The sequence below is a fragment of the Cimex lectularius genome, unplaced genomic scaffold (assembly GCF_000648675.2).
Source record: "Cimex lectularius strain Harlan isolate CLEC.00 unplaced genomic scaffold, Clec_2.1 scaffold64, whole genome shotgun sequence".
NCBI classification, from domain to species: Eukaryota; Metazoa; Arthropoda; class Insecta; order Hemiptera; family Cimicidae; genus Cimex; species Cimex lectularius.
The window spans coordinates 679646-703628 of NW_019392702.1; the positions used below are offsets into that span (position 1 = coordinate 679646).

At 33.0% G+C, this 23983-nt stretch overlaps 4 protein-coding genes and 2 long non-coding RNA genes across 10 annotated transcripts in view; 4 read left to right on the forward strand and 2 right to left on the reverse strand.

Moving 5' to 3' along the window:
- The window catches only part of LOC106672315, a 35645-nt gene extending 32472 nt beyond the window's left edge, over nucleotides 1–3173 (forward strand). Inside the window, exons 3-4 of one of the 2 annotated variants that reach the window (XM_014403645.2) lie at nucleotides 2075–2186; nucleotides 2444–3173. In XM_014403645.2, coding sequence (XP_014259131.1) covers nucleotides 2075–2186; nucleotides 2444–2643 — 312 coding nt within the window. In that variant the 3' untranslated portion in view covers nucleotides 2644–3173. Of the gene's footprint in view, nucleotides 1–2071; nucleotides 2187–2443 lie in introns of both variants that reach the window. The other variant, XM_014403642.2, reaches the window with a different exon arrangement.
- Nucleotides 3174–5583: 2410 nt separating this feature from the next.
- On the forward strand, nucleotides 5584–18450 carry LOC106672312 (ribonuclease 3). Its single transcript, XM_014403638.2, has 20 exons — nucleotides 5584–6240; nucleotides 6300–6470; nucleotides 8395–8538; nucleotides 8607–8755; nucleotides 8877–9022; nucleotides 9126–9293; nucleotides 9354–9543; nucleotides 9618–9734; nucleotides 9798–10098; nucleotides 10161–10368; nucleotides 14991–15124; nucleotides 15529–15862; nucleotides 16160–16291; nucleotides 16363–16506; nucleotides 16589–16692; nucleotides 16808–16913; nucleotides 16975–17136; nucleotides 17200–17360; nucleotides 17427–17572; nucleotides 17633–18450. The coding sequence occupies exons 1-20, from the start codon at nucleotides 5771–5773 to the stop codon at nucleotides 18067–18069; spliced, it is 3924 nt and encodes a 1307-aa protein (XP_014259124.1). The 5' UTR covers nucleotides 5584–5770; the 3' UTR covers nucleotides 18070–18450.
- Nucleotides 11461–14146, reverse strand: LOC106672314 (piggyBac transposable element-derived protein 4-like). 4 transcript variants are annotated; one of them, XM_024226194.1, is made up of 3 exons: nucleotides 13784–14146; nucleotides 13383–13490; nucleotides 11461–13319 (listed from the first exon to the last, which is right to left on the reverse strand). In XM_024226194.1, exons 2-3 carry the CDS (start codon nucleotides 13408–13410, stop codon nucleotides 11554–11556), a joined length of 1794 nt encoding a protein of 597 aa, XP_024081962.1. In that variant the 5' UTR covers nucleotides 13411–13490; nucleotides 13784–14146; the 3' UTR covers nucleotides 11461–11553. The 4 variants fall into 4 exon arrangements, with proteins under 4 accessions (XP_024081962.1, XP_014259126.1, XP_014259127.1 ...); XM_014403640.2 differs by having other exon boundaries at nucleotides 13383–13494; XM_014403641.2 differs by having other exon boundaries at nucleotides 13697–14146.
- A 1774-nt stretch (nucleotides 18451–20224) lies between the features above and the next one.
- On the forward strand, nucleotides 20225–23950 carry LOC106672300 (60S ribosomal protein L7a). Its single transcript, XM_014403620.2, has 6 exons — nucleotides 20225–20331; nucleotides 21769–21883; nucleotides 21960–22109; nucleotides 22193–22413; nucleotides 23545–23667; nucleotides 23735–23950. The coding sequence occupies exons 1-6, from the start codon at nucleotides 20317–20319 to the stop codon at nucleotides 23915–23917; spliced, it is 807 nt and encodes a 268-aa protein (XP_014259106.1). The 5' UTR covers nucleotides 20225–20316; the 3' UTR covers nucleotides 23918–23950.
- Nucleotides 20338–21659, forward strand: LOC106672302. Its single transcript, XR_001341228.2, has 2 exons — nucleotides 20338–20589; nucleotides 21281–21659. It is a non-coding gene; the product is annotated as an uncharacterized LOC106672302 (long non-coding RNA).
- LOC112126665 lies at nucleotides 21346–23536 on the reverse strand. The gene is made up of 2 exons (XR_002910128.1): nucleotides 23002–23536; nucleotides 21346–21705 (listed from the first exon to the last, which is right to left on the reverse strand). It is a non-coding gene; the product is annotated as an uncharacterized LOC112126665 (long non-coding RNA).
- Nucleotides 23951–23983: the final 33 nt, after the last annotated feature.

Here is a 23983-nt window from a genome sequence, read left to right on the forward strand (position 1 = left end):
GATTTTAGCCCCGCAGAAGTCTATAAGAAAATAATGGGCGTCCAAAAGTAGTAGAGTAGGTGAATTCTTCCAATAACGGTACTGAGTCTATTCCAGCTATCTAACAGGATTTGCGACCTTGCTTACATTCGGTATTTATTTTACCGGCAAGGCTACACAATTCTTCTAAGTTTTGTCGTTTCACGCAAGGTCGTGTTACGTTTCCAACGTCCAATAACAATTGGATAAAAAAATCGGATTAATTATTTTACGAAAAAGATTATCCCCACCAGGAAGGGAAAAGCTGTTTTCTTTTCTAATAATTGGGACAGACCATTCTGGATCATCGTAAATTTGAAGGTGATTCTTGTAAAAAAAGCTAAACATTTAAAAAAAATGAAGCTAAGGATAAAACAATAAGGAACAAATTTGCCCACAAATTTCGTCGTTCGGATTTTCAATAACTATCTCGTAAAGCAAAATAGTAAAGACGCATTCTGGAGGTTTATATTATTTTTATGATTTTTTCCTTCTTAATCAAAACGAACGAGTATTCATCATTATTAGGGATTCACTTATTTTTTCTGAGCCTCGTACAACGTTTTTGAAACTTTTATTGCATGTTTCGTACTTCGTATTTTATTTTACATACCTGTAAATATGTGTGTTTTACATATTAATAATTTTGAGGATTTTACATATAATTATATATTTTACCTTAATTTACTTATTTTATTAAACGAAATAAAAAAAATATATATATAGCAAAAAAAAAAGGTAAAAATGTTTTCAGAGAACTAAAAATTTCAAGATGTAAACAAACAAAAAATTGATAGAAAGGGAATGGGAAAATCTTCTAGCTGTAGCCCTATAAAAGGCAAAATAAATTATGGAAAATTTAGCATTTATTGCATCAAACTTTTTATTTTGATTTAGGAAAATTGCAGAAAAGAAATTCCTCTCACTCCAAATGAGATTTCAGCTTTGATTGGGCCCACATTACATCCGGTCCATAGATGTAGAATGTCCTTCTAGTTGGTACAAAAATATTTCATCGGCACCTGATCGACATAAATTTACATTTAAAAATGCAATATTTTAAATAATTTTGAAGTTGAATCATCTTCAACCATCCGACCCAACGGTGAAGATGGTGAAATACTGAAACACTTCAGACAGACCAGCATATGTTAAAACGGCCTAAAATGTTCCAGGTTTAAATTCTTTTCAAGAAAAAAGATCAGAAAATCGTCATACTGATACCATCTCAATAGTCTCTACTTTTTGAAAATAAAAATAATTTAAGGATAAAAAGTTTACTAGGCAGTATAAGTCTTTTTAAAACAATAATACAATTTTAAATAACAAATAATAATTTTGTAATACATAAATTTGACAACCTGAGACTTTCGTTGGTTTGATTTGTATACTAACTTACATATCTTCTGTACTAGACACTGGATGTCTGACATTAAGATATGAATATAGTTTTAAACAACAATTAATGTTTGATGTTCAAGGTTTCCCCGGGCAAAGTAGCCCTAAAATTTAGAGGATTTGGTATTTTCCATAAAATAACAAATAGTTTTATTTACATGCCTGAAAAAAAGGCTTGTAAATATCATCTTTGTGAAGTGCAACAACCATTCTATGATGTTAAGTGATCACGTTGCCTATAAGATATTTCATATTACTTCTGGTGGCATGTAATATGTTCAAATTATTACAATTTATGCTTCTTTATAGTTTAATATCTAGTGGCTACAAATACAGGATTTTTGAGTTATTTAAAATAAATTAAGTCGAAGTTGGTTTGGAGAACCTACCAATGGTTCATAGTTTGTAAATTTTCTACCTGCAAAATTTGTAAAAATATTTTAGGCAACACCATAAAAGAGCCATTTGAACAAAAGACATTCAAGAAAATATTTCACATGCTGAAATGAATTATTGCAGTAAAAAAAACTATGTTTTACCAAACTATAAATACCGAGAATTCTATTTTATTTTTTTATTTAAAAACTTTATGTTAAAATTTACTTATCTTAAATTGCATTCAAAATTAACTTTATTTTTGTGTGCTTATTTACAGCAGAAGAAAATCCAGTTCAACGATGATGCCACAGTTATGTTTGAATATCCATCTGAGGAATCATTGAAAGAAGAAGTAACATCACCAAATGCCTTAAATTCACCTTTGCCTTTAGGTATATGTTACTTAATTTTAAAAAATTACTGCAGCATATTTTGTAAAAAAAATTAAAATAAAAAAAGTTAGTCAATCAGATATAATTTGCATTTTTTAAGTTGTTTTGGAGAAATATTTTTAGACAATATAGTCTACACGATACAATTAAACATTAATGAACAATATGACATTTTAATAAGCTATCTATGTAGCAAGATATATACTTAGCTATATGTATAACTACAGTATTCAACTATTGTATAATTTTTCTTTCAGGAGGACCAAATTTATCAAGTTACACCCCTAGTAAGACAGTTGGTCAGGATTCTTTCGAACTTGGAGTGACAAGAGTGATACCCCCTCCTGCACCTTCCTCGCAACCACCTACTACTCAGGAAATTGACTACCTGAAACCAATCGATTCCAACCATGAGACAACATGGAGTCAGGAGACAGCTACAGATATACTATTTTAGGATATTAAAATGTTTTAAATTTGATGCTATGTATAAACAAAATTCAGACATATTCAACTGAATTTTATTTCAAAATATTGTGCTTATCTTTTTTTGTGAAATTTGCTGTGATCAATTGTTAATTATAAACTATTTATGTCATTAAGCATTGCAGTTAGTTGTGAACGTGGTCAGATTTGCTGACATGTACCTCTGATGTTGTTTTTCATATATTATAGAATTTAATGTATTATACTTTGTCGCCATTGTTTAGAGCTATTTATAATTAATTTATAATATACACAAATATGAACTTTTTTTAAAAATAGTTTCTAGTCTTAATATAGCAGATTGTACTTCAAAAAAAATTTCTGAATTAAACTCTGTATTGAATAAATATGCTCATCAACATTCATTCCAAAGAATTTTGTGTGGATAAATTTAATCATCTAGACTTAATCGTTGTGGTAAATTGTGTTCAAACTGCTCAAGTTGAAATGTAATCATTCCTAAAGTAATCTGCATTTTGAAAAATATATTTTTTACCACAGTTTTATATTTTTTTGTCATCGAGCCAACTTTGCCAATTCCAATAAAGCTGAATTAGTTAACAACATATATAAATATTACAATACATTCAAAGCAGCTTTATGTAGTGTAAGGTTATGTGGACTGAATATTATAGTTTTCTTACAGGACCTACTTTTGTATCAGAAATGTTAATAAAACTAAATTATTGTTTAATGTTTATATCAATACTGTAAAAGGCACTGTATATTTATGTATAGTTGTTTGTTTCTCCTTGCTAATCACGACCAAATAGGTTTAAGGTAAGTAAAGTGTGAACACCAAGTTATTGTGATAACATTTTCTGCTATTGTAATCTTCTGGCACAGTCATATTTGTGCTAAATTATAATTTTGATGTAATTTATTATAACATTTAATAAACATTGTACAAAATTAATCTATTCTTAATGTACACCATCTTAATTATACCTTTGTTCTGATTTCCGGAGGAAACAGACATAAAAAAGGCTAAAAAGGATGGTTCAAAGAAACCGACATGCTATACTGATGTGTTCATTTTGCCTAATGTACTAGGCTGTGTAGCAACAAAAATGGATACCAAAGAAAAGGTTAAATAGACTACTTAGAGGATAAATACTTCACTGGCATACACATAACTAGTATGACAATTATATGGACTATACTCAAGCTAATGATACATAATAATTGTATTTTGTGTTGTGTATTGTTGGATCTGAATGTATTTATTAGCATGTGTAGTATGAGAGGGCTGATATTAGCATATGAAGTACCCAAACAACCTCATTTTAATTAGCTGTATAGTTTTTGTTAGACATAAATACTCGAGTGTATGGGATGTAGCAATGTATTGAAGAATGAGAAAGTGTGAGTAGAAGCATATTTCTAGTTTAAAGTATGCCCAGTGGGTAGAAAAACATACTCTTAAATGAATAAGCAATGTTATACTTTTTATTTGTTACAGTTGAGTGTTTTGGTGTATAGCCATGTTGTTTGGGAATCAATTGAGTGAAGTAATGGAGATAATTGATTGTAAATCAGGCTTTCAAATTGAAGGATAACTGAAAGAATACTGGTAATAATTTTTCATGTCTCTATGGTCACCGGATTTATAAATAAGAAGAGTTCAGCTACGCAAAACTATCAAGCTGCAGATGGACTTTACTAAGACCCAAGGCTTCTTCAAATAGTTCGACTGGATACAGATGATACTGTAATTTTATACATCAGAGAGATCACCTTTATGAATTGGTGTCCCGGCCTGAAGATGTTTTCAGCCGAAAGATGGTCGGATGGTCGGATTGAGAAACCAAGATAATATTTCAAGGCTATATTTTCTCCTTTATTGAGAAATCATCCAGGCACCGCTCGCCCAGGCCTGAGGATTGACATGACATATGCCCCTGAAAACAGATTCCTGGATTTGGGTGATAAGATCTTTAGAGGTCTTATGGAAAAAAAACATTTTGGGCTGTGCAGAGCTTTCTAAAAGCTAAAATTATTCTTTATATTTTAAATAAAGAGGCCCTGATGGTGGTGGAATGAACCACCAAAAGCTTGCTACAAGTCAATTAACATTAAAACAAGTTTCCTAGGTCCTTGCTTAGTCTTAATTGATCCAACCATTGAAAATGAAGATTAGTACATTTTTCAGTTGCAAATAAGTAGAGATAAAACTTGGAAAAATAATATCAAACAGTAAAATGTGGTGCCTTGAATAATTTATTAAACATGCTGGTTAATACAGGAACAAGAGTGAGGAAGGATAGGCAATCTGTATTAATGGTTTTTTTGGAAATCAATAAAGACTGGGATTTAAAAGAATGCCATTATTCCATTGATTGAGACAGTGAATATCATGGTTGAGCAGAAAGATAGCTTCAGAAATATGGTGTGTAAGACATTGCATGAAAAACTGAGTGTCATCAGCATATAAATGAAATTAGGGGACTAATGGCAGACCATCTATGAACATGAAAAAGAGTAAAGGTACAACAATAGAGCCAATAAACAAATCATGATTTATGGAGCTGAATGCAAAAAATCAAGTCGAGCAATAATGATACACAATTATTATCATCAATGACTTGGAATATATGATTTGATATTTTGAAGGCTGTCTCACAGCTATGAAATTTTCAGAAGTCTGATTGTAATAAAGTAAATTGAAATCTATTGAATGTTAATTGCTGTAGTACTCTTTCCTCTTATTCTTTACAACCGACTTGTTTACAAATTGCCAGTATTTCTGAAAAAGGAAAAAACTTCTTTTTCCATCATGATGTCATTTGTCATCATCATTGATGTCATTAGTTTTGCGAATTTAGTTCAGATGGCAGAAAATCATCTCTTAGATCTCTAATCTCTATGGTTTATGATTAAAAGTTGAAACCCGTCTGTTGAAGAGAAGGTTATAGGCGCTTTATGATAGGTTTTGACCTTGTAAAGGTGTACTTGTGTTTTCTAGGCATTTTCATATTTTTCTAGAATAAACAGAAGGATTTTATCAAGTTGCCTATTGATGAATTGAATGTTTAATATTTGATATAACTTATTTTTCTCTTAATTTTGATTAAGTAGTATAATTTGATTAAAATACCATGGAGTACAACTACAATTATGGAGGTTCTGAACACCTTCCCACGGGAACATATTATGGACAAAATTCGTATAGTTCGTTGTTGCCTCCTGGTGTCGCTCCTGGCATTTGTCCGTCTCAGAAAGAACCACCAGTACCGAGAAGTGCTAGCGTACCACCAACCGCAAGTGCTTCGCCAGCACCTCCTGGCACTGTGCTACCGCCTCCTTACATAACTACGCATTTCCCTCCTCCTCCGATTTACCACCAGCCTCTCGGGTACAACAGCTATTATCAGTATCCGCCGATGGGCTATCCTCCACCTGTCGGTAGTTCGTTTCCCACTGGACCCCCCTACCCATCCAGCTACAAGAATTCTGATTCTTCCCCTGACCGGTGTACAAAACTGCAAGAGGAATTTATATTAAAGTGCAAATACGGTGGGAAGAGGAGCCCTTCAAGGGAACCAAGATCAAGATCTAGTTCACATAGGTAAATTGTACGCTCGTAGGATGTTATCTTAATATCATAAACTAATTTAATGAACAAAGTTCTAGACGATATTCATCCCCTGACAAATCTCTAAGCAGAAGCCCCTTGAGGAGTTTGGGTCACAATCGTGAAAATAAAGACAGGCACCATGTGAGGAGTAGATCACCAAATGTGAATCCAAGGGATCGAAATTCTAGATCAAAGAGACAAAGTCTGCTTGAAAAATGGAGGTGAATTTAATTTATTTTCATAGTTTTTGCCTTATTTAATGTTTTATTTGTTGCAGAACTTTAAGAGAAGTTTTAACTTATTCTAAATTATAACATAATTACGGTTTATTTTAGAACTTGTTTCATTTCCCATTCCTAAAGTATGTAACTATTTATTTAAGTAATTTTTATTGTTCATGCTTTTTATTCTGAAATATTCTTGTGCATTAGTGTGAACTTTTTAAAAATTATATTTATTTATTTATTAGTGATTACTAATTACTGCTTTCTTCATACACTGTTTTATAATTTACAGTAAATTAACTGCAGGTCTCAATGATCATCCACCCTAGGTGTTGGCAGACCAGAGTCAGTCCAAAGTTGTATAGGTCCAGCCAGTGAGGCTGGACTCCAGGGGCTGTCAACATCTAGATCATTTCGGCCCCCAACGCAATGAGTTCTTAAAATCAAACCCATTCGCCCTCTCACTCACTCTTAAATACACTATTTTTTTATTGTCTTACAATTCACTAAGTTAAGGTGGTTGAGTACTTCACAGAGTATTAATTATACCCTTTATACCTATTATATAACTAACCTAATTGAGGGTTGATCCACTCAATATTCTGTCATCGGCACTCTTACACTACATATTTAGGTCAATAATTAATTTGCTCTCAAAGCACTCCCTTATATGCAATAAAACAACCTTGTTTCCTCCAAGCATCGGAATAGAGGATCCAGGTACTCGCTGCCGAGCTCAAGCACAATTCTCATATAAGTTGACATTCCTATGCGCTCTCTATATGGAGCCAAAGAATTACAACCTATTTACAATTACATATATTGTATTAGAAAATCTTCCCAAAAAGATTATATTGTATTAAGAAAATATTTTCTATATATGCTGATTGTGCCATTTGAGCACTTGTTAGAGATGTTTTCTAAAGACAACACTCCTTTACACTAAAACATCAGTATTAGTCACTCACTGAGAAGGTCTTGGGCCACTTTCTGGTAGGGTGGCAACAGGTGTTTTGCTTGTTTTTTAGCAACCTGGTGTCCAAATTGCCTCTTATTTGTTCTCTTGTCCCTCCCAGGCTCATGCCTTCCTAGCCTTTCCACTTGCCAACAGCTCTTGCCTGATAGTTTCAGCCTCCAACCTTTTTTGTATCCAATTTCACAGAAGAGCACCATGGATCGTTATAGATAGTAGTCAGGATGTCAGATCTGTATTAAGAAGAAGATCAAATTTGGAGCTGAGTGTACTCTCTCAAGATAGGCAGAGTAAATCTCTGTGGTAATTGCTCAACCATCGGGGACCAACTCAAACTACACCTCAAAATTCCACCGTACAAAGATGATAGTTTTTTTTTTCTAATTGTTTTCTTCTTGAGACAAGTAGCTGGTTTTCTTGTCTAAACCCAATGGTTTTAATTGTTAGTCTTTTTAAAATACACCATTTTTTTTGTCACAAATGACATTTCACTTGATGAAACAAATTTCATTTGGGTTTCCTAAAATATTTTTTTCAAATTTATACCCTTTGGTTGTTTCTGTAACTTAATCCAATGTTGTACATCTATCTAAACTCCTAAATCTGAAGGAAGTGACACTTATTTTTACAAATTCTTTCAAAGACCAATCACTCTTATGTTTGTTTTCAAGGACAAATCTTTTTCTTTGAAGTTTCTTAAACATGTCTGAGCGATGTGAATAGACACTGCTATTTACTCTCTACTTCTCTGGCTTCATCAGTCTCTTTGGACCATTTTTAAATTAGTGCCTCAAATTACTATGAATTTCCTTAGTTTACTCACTCATGTTAAATTTGGCAAAACATTACTTTAAGAAATGATAATAAATGATGTATGAAACAATTCATTATTTATTGTTGTTTAGCTAAATGAATGTTTAATGTACAATTTTTTCTTTTCTTACTAAGGTTAAACAATTGCTCGTCCACCAATGAGATGAACAACCAGTTGGAAGAAATTTCAAAAATGTTGCCAGAGGATATAATTAAGAAAGAGAAACACTTTTGGACAAGGACAGCGCCTGCAAATCTCTATTATGAAAAAGACGAAAAGTATTTATTAACAGAACTTTTTATTAGGCAATTTGAAAATAATATATTTAGATTTGTGTCATATGCAGAAACCCTAATGTGCTCCGTGGTACTGTTAAACTTATCGGTCTTTGCGACAAATTTGAGCATGACTTGGTCGAAAGAGGCAAGAGGATCAGGGCAGAAAAGCCTTCGTTTGTACCAGTACCTAGAAAAAAGAAATTACGCCGTTACAAGTGTTTGTGTCTTTTTTCCTCCTAATTTTCAAAATAATAAAATACTAACATTGATATAAATTTTGTTCTATTTTGAATATCATTATGCATCAATAATTCATACTTTTTTTAAATTTTATTTAGGCTGTGCTGCACATAGTGATTCAGACAGTTCGACAGAATCGGGTGAAGAAACTGATGAAGAAGAAGGTATAATGGAAGAATTAGAGAGAAAGAAATCTCACCCTGATAGATTGCATTCAGAATTGTGGTATAATGATCCTGGGGAGGTTCGTAAAAATTTTTGAAAATAAACAGTATTCAGATAACAATTATTTAAATTTAACCTTAAGCATATTCATTAGCGTCTAAATTCTTAATTTCGTTTTTCAGATGAATGATGGCCCCCTTTGTCGGTGTAGTGCAAAAGCAAAAAGGTCTGGAATCCGGCATAACATTTACGCAGGGGAGTTAAGCTTGGACAAGTGCGACATTTTCACCAACAATGCTGATAAATTGTATCATTACAGAATCACAGTTTCACCTCCTACAAATTTCCTTGTACTTACATAATAACTGTTCTCATAAAATATTCATTTTAATTAATTTTATTATTATTAGATAAAAACACCGACAATAATTGAGCATGATCAGCATGAATTTATTTTTGAAGGATTTTCCATGTTTTCCCATAAACCTCTTGAAAATTTGCCAGTTTGTAAGGTCATACGGTTCAACATTGAATACACCATTTTATATATCGAAGAGAAACTTCCTGAACATTTTATTGTTCGTGAGCTCGATTTATTTTGTATGTATTCATTCATTTGTATGTATCCAAAGGTAAAAGAATAATTGACTATAATTTATTATTTTCTTGTTTAGATGAATTTTTATTTAAAGAATTGCTTGAGCTTGTGGACCTCGATTTTAAGGCAGCGGGAGATTCACAAGGTTGTTCCCAATTCCATTTTATGCCTAGATTTGTCCGAGAATTGCCTGGTAAGAATTTTTGAATATTTAAACATTGTATTGACAAAAAATAAAGTAAGTTTTTGTTTGAAGAGAATGGGAAAGAATTGCTTTCTATGAATGAAGTTTTGTCCCACCTTTTGAGAAGTTCAAAGCCTTTAGTTCCAAAAGAAAATTTGCCTGAAATAATTAACCTTCCTCTCTACAAATGGCAAAGTTTAGTTGATGAAGTTAAAGGAATGGTTGTGACGTATCCAGGCAAAAAGCCTTGCTCTTTGCGTGTTGACCAGTTAGACAAGGATCAGAGTGAGGCCAAGCAAGGAGAGATCAAAGTGCCGGAAATTGTACATTTTGGAATTCGTCCTCCACAACTTAGCTATGCAGGAAACCCTGAGTAAATGATAATGACTCAAGAAGTTCATCATTTCCTTTTATCATTTCAATTGGTAATTTTAGGTACCAGAAAGCTTGGAGAGAATACGTGAAATTCCGCCACCTCCTGGCCAATATGCCAAAAGCGTCTTTTGAAGACAAGAGAAAGTTGGAAATGAAAGAAAACAAACTCCAGGAGATGAGAACACAAAGCAAAATGAAACGTGATGTAACAATCGCTATTTCAGGAGAAGGATTTTACAGAACTGGAATTATGTGTGATATTGTACAGGTCAGTATGTAGTAGTGTTACAAGTTATTTTCCTATACATATATCAAAAATTTAAATTCTCCGAGGTATTTTGAAAGCAAAATTTTCTTACAAGATTTGCATTTAAAAAAATTAAGTGTCATTTTCATTATCCTAGCATTAAAACCCATTACTGGGTCTTGGCTTCTTCAGAAATTCTCCTTTGCTCTCTGTCTCAAGTGGCTGCCCACTAGTTTCTTCAAGAGTTCTGGCATCACCACTTACTCCATCTACCTTAGTTTGGGTCTTCCTCATTGCTGATTCGACACTATTTCTTCTAGTATATTTCTGTTTATTCTAATGTTAAAAGGTGTCAGCCTCTTTACGTCCTTATACACCTACACCATGACCTGCATTGCTCTTCGATGCATTTCCCTTATTTTGTAGAGCTCCTCATTAATCTTAAGTAGAAATGTGTGGTAATTAGTGACCGTTAATCGATAATTATTCAGAAATCGTGTGATGCGGTCTGGTGTGATGTAGGTTTCAGAAAAACATTTTCTTTGGCACGATAAAGAAAATGTTTTTCTGAAACCTACATCACACCAGACCGCATCTTACGATTTCTGAATAATTAATCTTAAGTCTTTTTACCAGAAACAAAGCTTGTTGGGTCTTTGGCTTTGTTGAATTTCAGCCTGCTTATACCTCGCACCAACAGAGGACATGTTCCACTGAGTTCGCAAATTGGATATTTCTAATTACACACTTAAAAAATTTAAAGGGGGCGTCGGTAGCCACAACAGTTTAGGCGTTGACACACGATGCTCATCACTTAAGGTAAAGGTCCTGGGTTCAAATCCAGCAGCCCTGCATTCAAACGCGACTTCTTAGAAATAGGATTTTTTCAAACACTAGCACCGCAAGAGTGATAATAAAATTTAAAAAAAAATTTTAGGGCGGTGAGATAGAAAAGGAATAAAAACTGAAATTTACTTGCAATATATAATTATTTTATTATTAATCATTACAATTATTTATAAATTCAGTAATTTTGTCCATATTTGCTAACATTTACAAAATACTTATTATTTACATATTTACAATTATGTATTTACTCATTCGCTAATTATTTACATATTCATTAAAAACTTTAATTATTTACAATAATTATAGTAAAGAAAAGGCAATTGTTTTATTTTAGAAATTGAGCTTTCAGTTTAGTTTCTAAACTACAAGAAATCCATTTTCTTTGTGGAAAGGAAGAAAACATTCTAGACAAAGGCCAGGCTCATTAGGGCAGGAAGGGCAGTATAAAGTTGTCATTTTTTGCACTTTCGACTTGCTGCACTGCCTACACCTTTTCTGACTTTTTCTTCCACCTCTTGAGCCCTCGGAATTTTTGGTACTTGTTGGGAAATGGGTAGAACTCAAATGAATAATGTCACGTCTTGAGGAGGATGGGGAAGACATTGGGTTGTCAGATGGAAGGGGAGGCACTAAATACTTAATGATATTTTCTCGGAATTGCAAAAGATTTAGTGTAGTTGATTGTACACTGTATCTTTTATATAACAAATAGGCATTCAAAAGTAAAACTTCCATTATGTGGAATCCAAGTTTTTTGTACCATTTTAAAGACTTTCGTGCACCAATATAATAGCTTATCATCTGATCACAGTGATCAATACCACAAATGAAGCTATTATATTGATACAGTGCTTCAGGCGTTTGCTTTTGAATGCCTCTTTGAGAGGTGGGGTTAACCAAATCACCTGCAAATTCTGTTGAAATGGTTAACACATTCCTCTTGTCTTTCCATTTGGCGAATTTGATTCCAGTATTAGTCCAATGCTGGACAACTTCACCATGGGAAAGTTTTTTTGTAATTATGTAAGTTGGATTATCTTTTCTGTTGGCCATTAGAGTGCCCGTAAGCAAGGTCTCCTCATGTTGATGTTGGTCTGCCAGAACCACACTTGTATAAAAGTTATCCACAAAAAGTGAACGACCTGTATTTTTCAGGCCATCCAACAATTTGTGGACAACTTTATAAATATGACCCTGACTACTAAATTTTGGATCCCTTACACCAGCATATACCAAGAAACGATGGATTAGTCCATCGTTCTCAGCAAGCATGTACAATTTTATGACATATTTATGGACCTTATTTGGTATATAAGACCTAAAAAATAGTCTTCCCCTCCATGGCACCAATATTTCTCGTCCTGGTTCATCTAAGTCCGTCATTGTTTTATGAAAATGTACAAGTACTGGTGCCAGTTTGTAAAGGGGATTCTTCGATGCTTCCTCATTAGGGGCTGGATTCTTTGCAAAATGCAAACACTGAAGAATCCCCAGAAAACGGTCTTGTGAAAGTCTTTGAAAAAATGTCATGTTATACAAGTAGCTTTTGTCCCAGTAGGCAGTAATCCTACCTGAAATTTTTATTATGCCCATATGAAAATATATTCCTAAAAAAATTTTTAGTTCATCCCTAGTCAAGTCTTTCCAGTTTTTTAATTTACTTGTCATCATTAAGTGAGTTGCATGTCGGTTTGTTTCTGTCACAATGTTGTCCAGAAATTGGTCTGTAAAAAGTAAGTCAAAATACTTATCAGGTGTCTGGTCTTGATGGAAAATTCCTCCATTTCCAGTGAAAGGGAAGAAAGGTCTTGTGCTTGGAGGATCATTTTTCTGGTTTACAGAGTGTTTTGTAGACGGAAGGGTGGAAAGAGGTAAGCGTGGCCTTACTTCTGAAATGTCCACTTCTTTTAGAGGAGAATTATTATTTTCTCCTATTTCAAATTTCTCATCATCTTCATCCCCTTCTGCCTCCTGGTCATCCTCATTGGTAGGGCCGCTGAGCTCTTCCAAAATCTGGTCGACATTTTCCTTGTTTATGTCCGACAACAAAAAATTCTCCATGCAAAAAGCTGAGCTCAATTTTATTTTTTTCGCCTGTGGTGCGGAAGGTCCAGGAACATTTACTAGATTAAAAAATTATTATTATATACGTACATATATATTTTTTTTAAATCATGACCACTCACAATCATTATTATCTTTTATAGAACTCATTGCTAAAATTGTATTTTTTGAGGATGTTGTTGGATGTTCTTCTTAGACAATACATTTATGTGAGTCGACCTTTTTCCAATCTACCTGAAATTAAATAACTTATTTTTTTAAAGCTCTTGCCATGAAAAAATGTATTTCGTTACAATTTGCTAAAAATAATGATAAATAGAATAAAATAATAATAAAATTTTATATTTTTTTTAAAATGCTGTCAGAATAAAACTTTAAATAAAAGATTTCTGAAAAACGCAGATTTACTATCAAGCGAAATTTAGTTCACACCTACATAATAAAAAAACTTCTTTTTTTTTTTAAAAAAAAAGGTCAAATTCAAAAACAATCTTCACGATACCGTCGACAAATCGATAAATACCGTACAACTTGCTTCAAAAAGCAGGGGCTTTCTAGAAGAGTGCGTCGTTCCGGAACGGCGGCCATGTAAGGGTGGGGGATATTATGCGTCGTTCCAGAATGACTGCCATGTACGAGGGGGGGGGTGCGTCGTTCCGGAGCGACGCCCGTAACGAACGTATTGTCTGATGCGTTCTTTTTCATTGCTTCAAATTCAACTTAATACCTTGAAAAAGGATTAGTTTATTAATTCAATAAAAGACTATCCAAGTCCTTCTGTTATTTTCTCTCTCTCTCTTCCTCTTTCTCTTTCTCTCTTTCTTTTTTTTTCACTATACCTTTCTTGCACCCTCTCTCCCTGTCCCTCTCACTATATTTTTCCCCCTTTCTTACACACTCTCTCTCCTCTTACTTTCCTCCTTTCTCTCTTTATTATCCTCTCCCTTCATCTCCTTTTATTTTCCTTTTTTGACACTCTTTCTGTCCTCACTCTCTTTTTAACTTCTTTCTCACACACACTCCTACCTCACTCTCTTTCTTTCCCACTTTCTCACTCCACTCTCTCTTTTTCATTCACTCTCTTTGTCTCTCTCCCTTCCTCTCTTTTTATTTTCCTTTTTTTGCCATTCTCTCTCTCTCTTTTTCTCTTACTCTCTTTTTCTGTCCCTCTCACTCTCTTTCCCCTCTTTCTCACTCCACTCTCTTACTCTCTTTCTTTCCCTCTTTCTCACTCCACTCTATTACTCTCTTTCTTTCCCTCTTTCTCACTCCACTCTCTTACGCTCTTTCTTTCCCTCTTTCTCACTCCACTCTCTTACGCTCTTTCTTTCCCTCTTTCTCACTCCACTCTCTTACTCTCTTTCTTTCCCTCTTTCTCACTTCACTCTCTTACTCTCTATCTTTCCCTCTCTCTCACTCCACTCTCTTATTCTCTTTCTTTTTCATTTACTCTCTGTCTCTCCCCCTCCCTCTCTCCCTCCTTGTTCTCTTCTTGCCTCCTCTCTCTTTCTTTCTTTTTAACTATCTCTCTCTCTTACACCTTCTCTACCTGTACCTGTCAGCTGTCACTATCTTTTCCCCCCTCCTCAACCACTCACTCACCCTCTCTTACACAGACTCTCTCCCTCCCTCCCCCTTCCTTTCTCTCTCTTTATTTTCCTTTTTTTACACACACTCTCTCTTGCTCATTCTCATATTTAGTTATATTAATTATTTTGTATTTTTTTTAGCATGCAATGCTAATTCCAGTCCTCGTTTCCCATTTAAGATTTCACAAGTCACTAGATATTCTAGAGGGAGAAATTGGATACGCTTTTAAAAATAGAAGCCTTCTTCAGCTTGCGCTTACACATCCTTCATACCGGTAATTAATTGTGAAATAATTATTTACTCGTTGTATTTGTCACTTTTGGTGAATCCAGAAAAAAAATCCTAGCACTGCAGAAATTAAACTAACGTTATATCTATACTAGAAAATAAGGAAATTATGATTTTGGATTTTTTTCTATACAACAATAGACACTATATAATATTAATAAAAATGTTTTAATAAATAATAATGTTATTAAGGGTTTAATTTTTTTATTCTGTAAGGATTTTCTTAATACTTTTTTCAATAATTTTAAATCCTCAATCTTGTTCTTAACACTTGTTTGTATTATAAATTCCAAAAGTACTGTTTTAGCAAATATTGTTCAAATGAATAACTGTATGTTAAATTGTATTTATGTAATTAATACATTTTCATACAATATGATGTGATTCAAGGGAAAATTTTGGAACAAATCCTGATCATGCTAGAAACTCACTCACCAACTGTGGGATCAGGCAACCAGAATATGGCGATAGGAGGATACATTATATGAACACAAGGAAAAGGGGAATCAACACCCTTATAAATATAATGTCTAGGTTTGGTAAAAATAGAGAGACGGAGTCAAACATAACTCATAACGAGCGGTTAGAGTTCTTAGGAGATGCAGTTGTAGAATTCATAACGTCGATCCATCTATTTCATTTGTTCCCAAGATTAGAAGAAGGTGGCCTTGCTACGTACAGAGCAGCGATTGTACAAAATCAACATCTTGCTGTACTCGCTAAGGTAAAAAAAGTTAATTTTAATTATTAGGAAAACTAGTTATTACATGACAAAATTCAAAACTTTAAAGGGCGTTTTTTCAACTGATTCTTGCTGTAGAACCTTTTGTTTTGATTTGTATATTTTCATTGTCCTTTCCAGATATTTGCATTAAAAAATTTAAAATGATTAAATCTGTTAATTAATTAAAGACATGTTTCACAAAGTACTACTAATTGTTTTTAATCACAAAAATAAAGATTACTGTTATTATTATCACTATTATTGAAAAATTAATGTTTTTTTAATTTTGGATTTTAGACTCTTGGACTTGATGGTTATATGTTGTATGCTCATGGATCAGACCTCTGCCATAACTTAGAGTTAAGGCATGCCATGGCTAATTGTTTTGAAGCGTTAATGGGTGCCCTGTTTTTGGATGGTGGCATATCTGTAAGGGTTGTCTATAAATGTACTTTGTACTGGCCAGGAAGGTTTTTCCACTAAGTTTGCTTTTTTATCAGGCTGCAGACAAAGTATTCGGAGAATCGTTGTTCAAAGATAGCAAAGAATTGCTCGATGTTTGGGTTAATTATCCTGCACATCCCCTTCAAGAACAGGAACCCAATGGAGATAGGCAATGGATTCCGCAGTTTAAAATTTTAAAGGTATAATTTTTTTTTTAAGTTTGTGTTTATATTTAAAATAGATAATTGAATCAGCGACAATTAATGCAATACTATCATACAGGATTTAACAAAATTTGAAGAATCAATAGGAGTGACATTTACTCATATTCGGCTTCTAGCAAGAGCGTTTACTGATAGAAGCATAGGGTTTACAAATTTAACATTGTAAGTAATAGTATAATTGAAAGTAAGTATAATTGTATAATTCTTTCAATAATCATATAATCTCAGTAATTACTGTATTATTACAATTTGTAATAATATATAAATAAATTTTTAGAGGTTCAAATCAAAGACTGGAATTCCTTGGTGATACTGTCTTGCAATTAATTGCTTCAGAATATCTCTACAAATATTTCCCAGAACATCATGAGGGGCATCTTTCAGTAATGACTTAGTTTCATAAAAATAAGTTTTTCATATTTACTGTCAATTTGTACATTTCAGCTTCTCAGGAGCTCTCTAGTGAATAACCGAACTCAAGCGGTAGTTTGTAATGATTTGGGTATTGCAGCATATGCCATTTATGCAAATCCGAAGGCAGAATTAAAAACCAAAGATAGAGCCGATCTTTTAGAGGCGTTCCTCGGTGCACTTTATGTAGACAAAGTAATATGTTTTATAAATATTTTTGTCTAGTGTTTTAATTTTTTTTTTAAATTTTAATTCTAGGGTTTGGAATACTGTGAAAGATTCTGTAATGTGTGCTTTTTCCCAAGGCTGCATGATTTTATAATGCATCAAGATTGGAACGATCCTAAGTCAAAATTGCAACAATGTTGCCTTACTTTGAGAACTATGGAAGGAGGAGAGCCTGAAATACCTATTTACAAGTAAGAAACAAACATTTTATGAGATTTTGCATATCTCCTCTCACAATTTATCTTTATGGTTTTTAGGGTAATAGAATGTATGGGACCGACAAATACTAGGCTGTACACTGTTGCTGTATATTTTAAAGGGAAGCGATTAGCCCAAGCTTCTGGGCACAGTATCCAACAAGCTGAAATGAATGCTGCAAAAGGAGCACTTGAAAATTCTCAGAGTAGGATTTACATTTGGCAAGAAAATTATTTTTATGACTAATTAATAATCAATTTTACAGGGCTTTTCCCACAACTTGATCACCAAAAGAGGGTAATTGCAAAAAGCATGAAACAAGAACCAGGGAGGAAAGATCGGGATTATGAGAAGGATAAAGATAGAAGAACTAGCAGATCCAGTCAACATTCGTCTAGAAGCAAATCTAGTTCTCAGTCATATTATCATCATAATTCAGACGTTAGTTCTGACAAGAGTTCTTCAAGTGATGACGACGAGGATTATGTAAAACATAAAAGGGACCCTACCCCGCCGGGTGTGGATTCTAATGAAAAAAATGATTTCGATATGCCAACCAAATATAGGAAAGCAAAATGGGAAAAAGATTTTGATATATCATTACTTTCGAATTCATCACTCAATGAAGAAAACCCACCGATTAAAAAAAGAAGTAGATCTAAATCTAAATCTCCTGACTGGAATAAAAAAACCTGTGCATAACCAAGTCCCTAGGGTGGATTCCATTATTATTCATGTCATGTTGAACTTTTTTACAGTTTTATTTCTCTGACAAATAGGTATATCATAAATTTTATAAGATATAAGATATTTTTGTTTGTTTTTTTAAATATATTTTAAAGTCAGATTTAAATTAGAAGCAAATTAATTAATTTAATTTACTCTTAAAAGTCAGTATCCATTATTAAAACAAGTCTAATAATAAGAAAAAAAATTACCAAAAAGAAGCTGTATGTAATACATTTATGTTATTTCAGTATTTGCAAATACATACTTTTTCATAAATTTTTAATAAATAAGTAAGTGATATTAGTAAATAAGTATGCAGAATATTAATTTAGATGAAACAATAGTAAGTGTTTGATTAATGCATTTAATAAATAAACGAAAAAAATATTGAGTTTCAATATGTTAACTATACTTTTTATTTATTGCTTTGCTCTAATAGATTTTTAAATGCGATAACTTATACATTTGCAAATTAAGCACTCTAGGCCACTTTTACTATGGTTCTCAAATATTATACATAGGCTCAAAATGGACGTCCAAAATTAGGTGAGAAAATAGGGGTGGAAAAACAGAGGAGGCAGAAACAAATGTTTTTTAGTTGGTTTTATGGATGTTTTCGCATTAATTGATTGATTGGTTTATATAAGCTCAACGTTGCACATATAGTTGACTCTTGGTAATCTAAAACCAAGGAACCACAAAAAATAATTGAAATTATCAAGATGTTTTAATTATCAAGTGGAAAGAAAATAAAATTTAGAGCAATATTGCAAAGAAAAAGTTTAAATTATAAAGAGGGGAAGTGGCTCCATTTCGATTTACAGAATGTTCTTTCTCCTTCTGCTATGAAAAATATTTCATATTACCAAGTGTTTCAAAATACACAGAATTTTTCAATTTACCAGTGACCTGCTGAGTTCATATTATCAATAAATTTGAATTAACAAGAAGTTGACTGTATTTGGAATTGAGCTTAAGACTTCTTGCAGCAAGCCACGAAATCACCTACTTCAAATTTTGGCATTCTCAGGTTGTTTATTAGTTTTAGGGGTTGTTAATTGTGCAAGTATTGTTGCATGTTTTTTTATTTTATTGTATTTTATTTATTTGTTTATTTTTAAAATATGGTTCTGTCATTTTATGTTTCTGTGTGTTTTGAGTCAGTTTGCATAAAGTATATTGCAATTGGTTTTAAGTGTATCTTTCCTTTATTATCAGGAAATTATCTGAAGAAAAATGAAATTAATCCAAACAAAAATCCTGAACCCCTAGGTTTTGGGTTTTATTGTGCAGTACGAACTTCCCGTCCACTATAAAAAGACCATTTTAGTAACACCTGCAAACGAAAAATGAGTTTAAAAAGTAAATTAAAATAGATATATATAAAAAAAATCACTAAAGATATTCCTCAGGGTTCACTATGGTGAGGAAAGTAACTTGAACTGGCATCCAAAAAAATAAAAACCCAACACACCACTCAATACATAAAACAAACAGCACATCCTCTTCATTTTCACCAGCTAAAATTACATTAATAAAATTTGACTATACTGTAAGCATTTACAGTATAGTTAAATTACAATCAATCTAACATATAAACAGTAAAACACAAAAATGACAACATACAAATTCACAATGCACACGCTCAGAACTGACCCATTTATTTCTAATAAAAAATGCTAATATTCTAATAAGTAACGAAATTTGTAAGTTTTAAAACAAATAACAAAGAAAACAAAAAAGACAAAACATGTTTTATTCATTTTTAATTCTTAATGTTACATGACATAGGCTTTTATAGAAAGTAGATAAAATTAATTTGTTATTGATAGATAATTGTAATTATTTAAACGTATATCATTGAAGATATGCAAATCTTTATTTTTTTCAAGTTCTGATGTTTGAAATTTTCAACTCAAACTACCCCCCTCCCACAATAAAAAGTTGGACATATTTCTATTTGTTCCTCTTTAACAATTCGACTTTGTGTAATAATATAAACATTTTTCATAAAATAAGCAAATTATCTGCAAATATAGATAAATTCAAGCATGAGATGTTTTGTTGTTCAAGCATTACTGTCATGTTTAGTATGTTGGCTGGATAAAGGAGGCTTTGGGTAGGTTCTGATCGACTTCTTTCGTCTGTGCGTTGCAGGACGGCTTTTCTACCTTTATTGTAGAATTTGTTTTCAGGGGTTATCACGACAATCCTAAGAAAATGGTCCAAAAAAAGGTAAGGGACTAACTTTACTTTATCCAATTATTATAAACTTATCGTTTATTATACGCTTCTTGTTCTGTTTATAATGAATTTCTCTCGAGTAATTAAGATTTCGACTTGAGGTTACCAAAACTAGTTGTAGGCCACGTTCTCTCCTCGGCCGGAACAGTTTATGGATTGTTGTAAAAATATTTAATTATTGAGCCCTTCGCGTCTCGCTTGTTTTCCCTTCCCGATTTTTAACAATTAACGTCTCTTTACCTTACTCAGGTATTTCAAAACATAAGGTTGAGATGCCAAGTAATGCCATGTATTTAAAAAAAAGCCGTTTTATTAAAAACAAAATTGTTCTTCCATTGGTATTAGCTCTTTTAGACACATTTAACAAATTGGGTCATGGATAGAAACGAGTAATAATTTTGTGAAGGAAGGTTTAGATAGTTTTTTCCTTGTGAAAATCACATCTCATGCACTTGGCAAACACGAAGGCAGCACTTGATCTACACGGCTGGCAGACCTACCTGCTGTACCATTTACTTAATTTGAAGTGCTATGGAAAAGTTCAAGTACCTTGCTAGCTGGGATTGAAAGCACCCAGAAGCCCACCCCATATGGTGGCATCCTGGCTCCTCATAGGCAGCCACCAGACCACCTCCACCCACCATTATAACACTAATTTATTAGCCACAATAAATCTATAGATAGAATATCTGTTTAGGCTATAGTTATTATGGGAATTCTGATGAAATTTTGTTCTGACGAGTTCGTCTGAACAAACAAATACTTGTTTTCCATTGAGAATGTTTACGTTAGCAGTGACATGTATGTCAGAACATCCACGATAACCATTCAAGCATTCAAACCAGTTGATTTTTTCTTGCATTCTCACGTTCAATTTAACTTCCCCTTTTTGGACATTAGCAATATCGTACTATTTTTGCAAATTTTCTTTTGTATGTAGGTTGATGTATGCAATTATGTCTGTGACTACTGGAACCTGAAACAGCAACCTTTTTGGCAAGGAGGTCAACTTGGTCGTACTTATTGCTGCTATGAGCTTATACACAAATCAGGAACTTTTCCGCACCTTTTTTACCTATAACCATCAAACTGTTGATTGCTGTAATCAATGAGTCCTTACTGCTGTTACCTATAACTGCAGAAAGCAAACGGGCTGTCCATAGGTTGCAGTGTTCTGTTGTTATTTTATAACCTCAATAGCTAAGCCTTCAGCTGTATAGATCACATGTATGGTAATCTAATTTGAAACACGGTGCTATCAGCAGTGTTCAGAATCGCAGCACCATTCCTCTGTGTTCAGTACCGTCGTTGAGGGGTAATGTCCTTTTTGAAGATAAAGTTAACCATATTAGTCTTATCCACATCCTGGAATAAATAAAAATAGTAAATAATAATTCATCTTTTTTTTTTTTTAATTGTTTGTATTAGTTAAAGAAAAAGACTGGGAAGAAGGTAGCAGCAGCCCCACTTGCTGTTAAAAAACCAGAAGTACAGAAGGTGGTGAATCCTTTGTTTGTGAAAAGGCCAAGGAATTTTGGAATTGGTAAGTGTAATATTTATTATTGACTTCTGTCGGTTAGTAAAATTTGCATATATTAACGATAATCTTCCCTCTGTAGGCCAAGACATCCAACCGGCGCGTGATCTGAGTAGATTTGTCAGGTGGCCGAAATATGTCAGGATCCAACGTCAGAAGGCCATTCTTCAAAAGAGGTTGAAAGTGCCTCCATCCATCAACCAGTTTTCACAAACATTAGATAAACAGACCCGTAAGTTTTTTCAAAATAAAATAATAACTGATGCTAATTTATGTTTCAAATGTCAATCCATTTGTTTGTATCATTCATTTCAGAAACCCAGTTGTTTAAAATTTTGGATAAGTACAGGCCGGAATCTGCTGCAGCCAAAAAACAGCGGCTAAAAGCTAGAGCCGAAGGCAAGGTCGCCAAGAAAGAGGACACTCCGACAAAACGTCCTAATGTTGTTCGTCAAGGAGTTAACACTGTTGTGAAGCTTGTCGAACAAAAGAAAGCCCAGATTGTTGTCATCGCCCACGATGTTGACCCACTAGAAGTATGTATTTATAAAAACTTAAATTATTTATTTTATATTAAATTTGAATGAAATGAATTTCCTTCCTGTGGGGTATATTTATATCTTACTGTTTTTCCATCTTTGTTAAATTTATGCGATACACAATTAACTTCAAGTTTTTAAAGAAAATATTAGGTTTAATTTAATTATTACACAGAAGACTCCAATGCAACGCGGGGGATACATTCTATGTAATAGGAAATTGCGATAAGATATATACATTATCAGGCCAATTTATAATTTTTTTATTATTTTTTTTTTTAAATGATGGTAACAATTAAGACCAAACTAAGGACTATTCAAGCAATGAATCTGTAAACAAATATTAACAAAGCGGTGTTATTGGAACTTAATTTTGATATTTCCTGTAGTGATATAGTGCATATTTTCCTCTTACACCTTTAAATGTGTACGTATAATTTTTTTTTTTTTTAATACATTTTTTCTATAAACTGACACTTAAATGTCAGCTAAACTGTTTATATATAAACAACAGGTAAGTGTAAACATTGTTTTTCTTAAAAAAAAAAAAAATCAGAAATTGTGAAAACATTAAATTTATCTTACACGTTATACTGGACTGTTGATCTTCTGTATGAGTACTAGATTGCAATCTTTTGATTATGTTATGTGAATTAATTCGCATTTTATGGGAGCCACTGCATTTAAATAAGTATATTAACACCTGCTGCTTTAGAAAAGGCTGCTAGCACAGCTTTTCGAGGAGGCCAACATGTAGTGGACTTGATAAAGTAGTGTGTTACTACATGTTAATTCCAAAAAAATATAAATGAATACAGATGAAAAAAGTAGTAATAATAAAAACTTACGAGGTTGTTCAGTGATATATATGTCCTTAAGACCACATACCCAATGACATCCCAAACCAGATTATAATAAAAACTATCCACGTTAATGGAAATCGAGATGGAAAAATGAGATTTTTTTCAATATTCAATGATGTTTAATTTGAATTTCTTCACCTGAGATTTATTTTAATGTAATAAAAAAAAATGAAGAAAATGACATACTGAGAATTTTTTTTAGATTGTAAAAAGATTTTCAGAGATTTTCTTTGGTCTATTGGTTGACTGTATTTAATTTTTTTAGCTTGTTCTTTTTCTGCCAGCGTTGTGCAGAAAGATGGGTGTCCCATACTGTATTGTCAAGGGCAAATCCCGCCTGGGCAGACTTGTCAGGAGAAAGACTTGTACTGCTGTAGCTTTGACTCAGGTGAAAATTGGTTTTTATTCAATAACTTTTTTTTTTGTATTTAATACATTTTCCGATCCGATTTCAGGTCGATTCTGGCGATCGAGTCAACCTCACCAAGGTAGTTGAAGCTGTCAAGACCAACTATAACGAGAGGTATGAAGAAATCAAGAGGCATTGGGGCGGCGGCCTCTTGGGTGCAAAGTCTGCAGCTAGAATAGCTAAGTTAGAGAAAGCGAAAGCGCGTGAATTGGCCCAAAAGCAGGGATAACCTTTTATGAAAATATATTCCTTGTTTTAATAATTGGTGTCTTTCTTTTGTTTTTTTAATATCCTT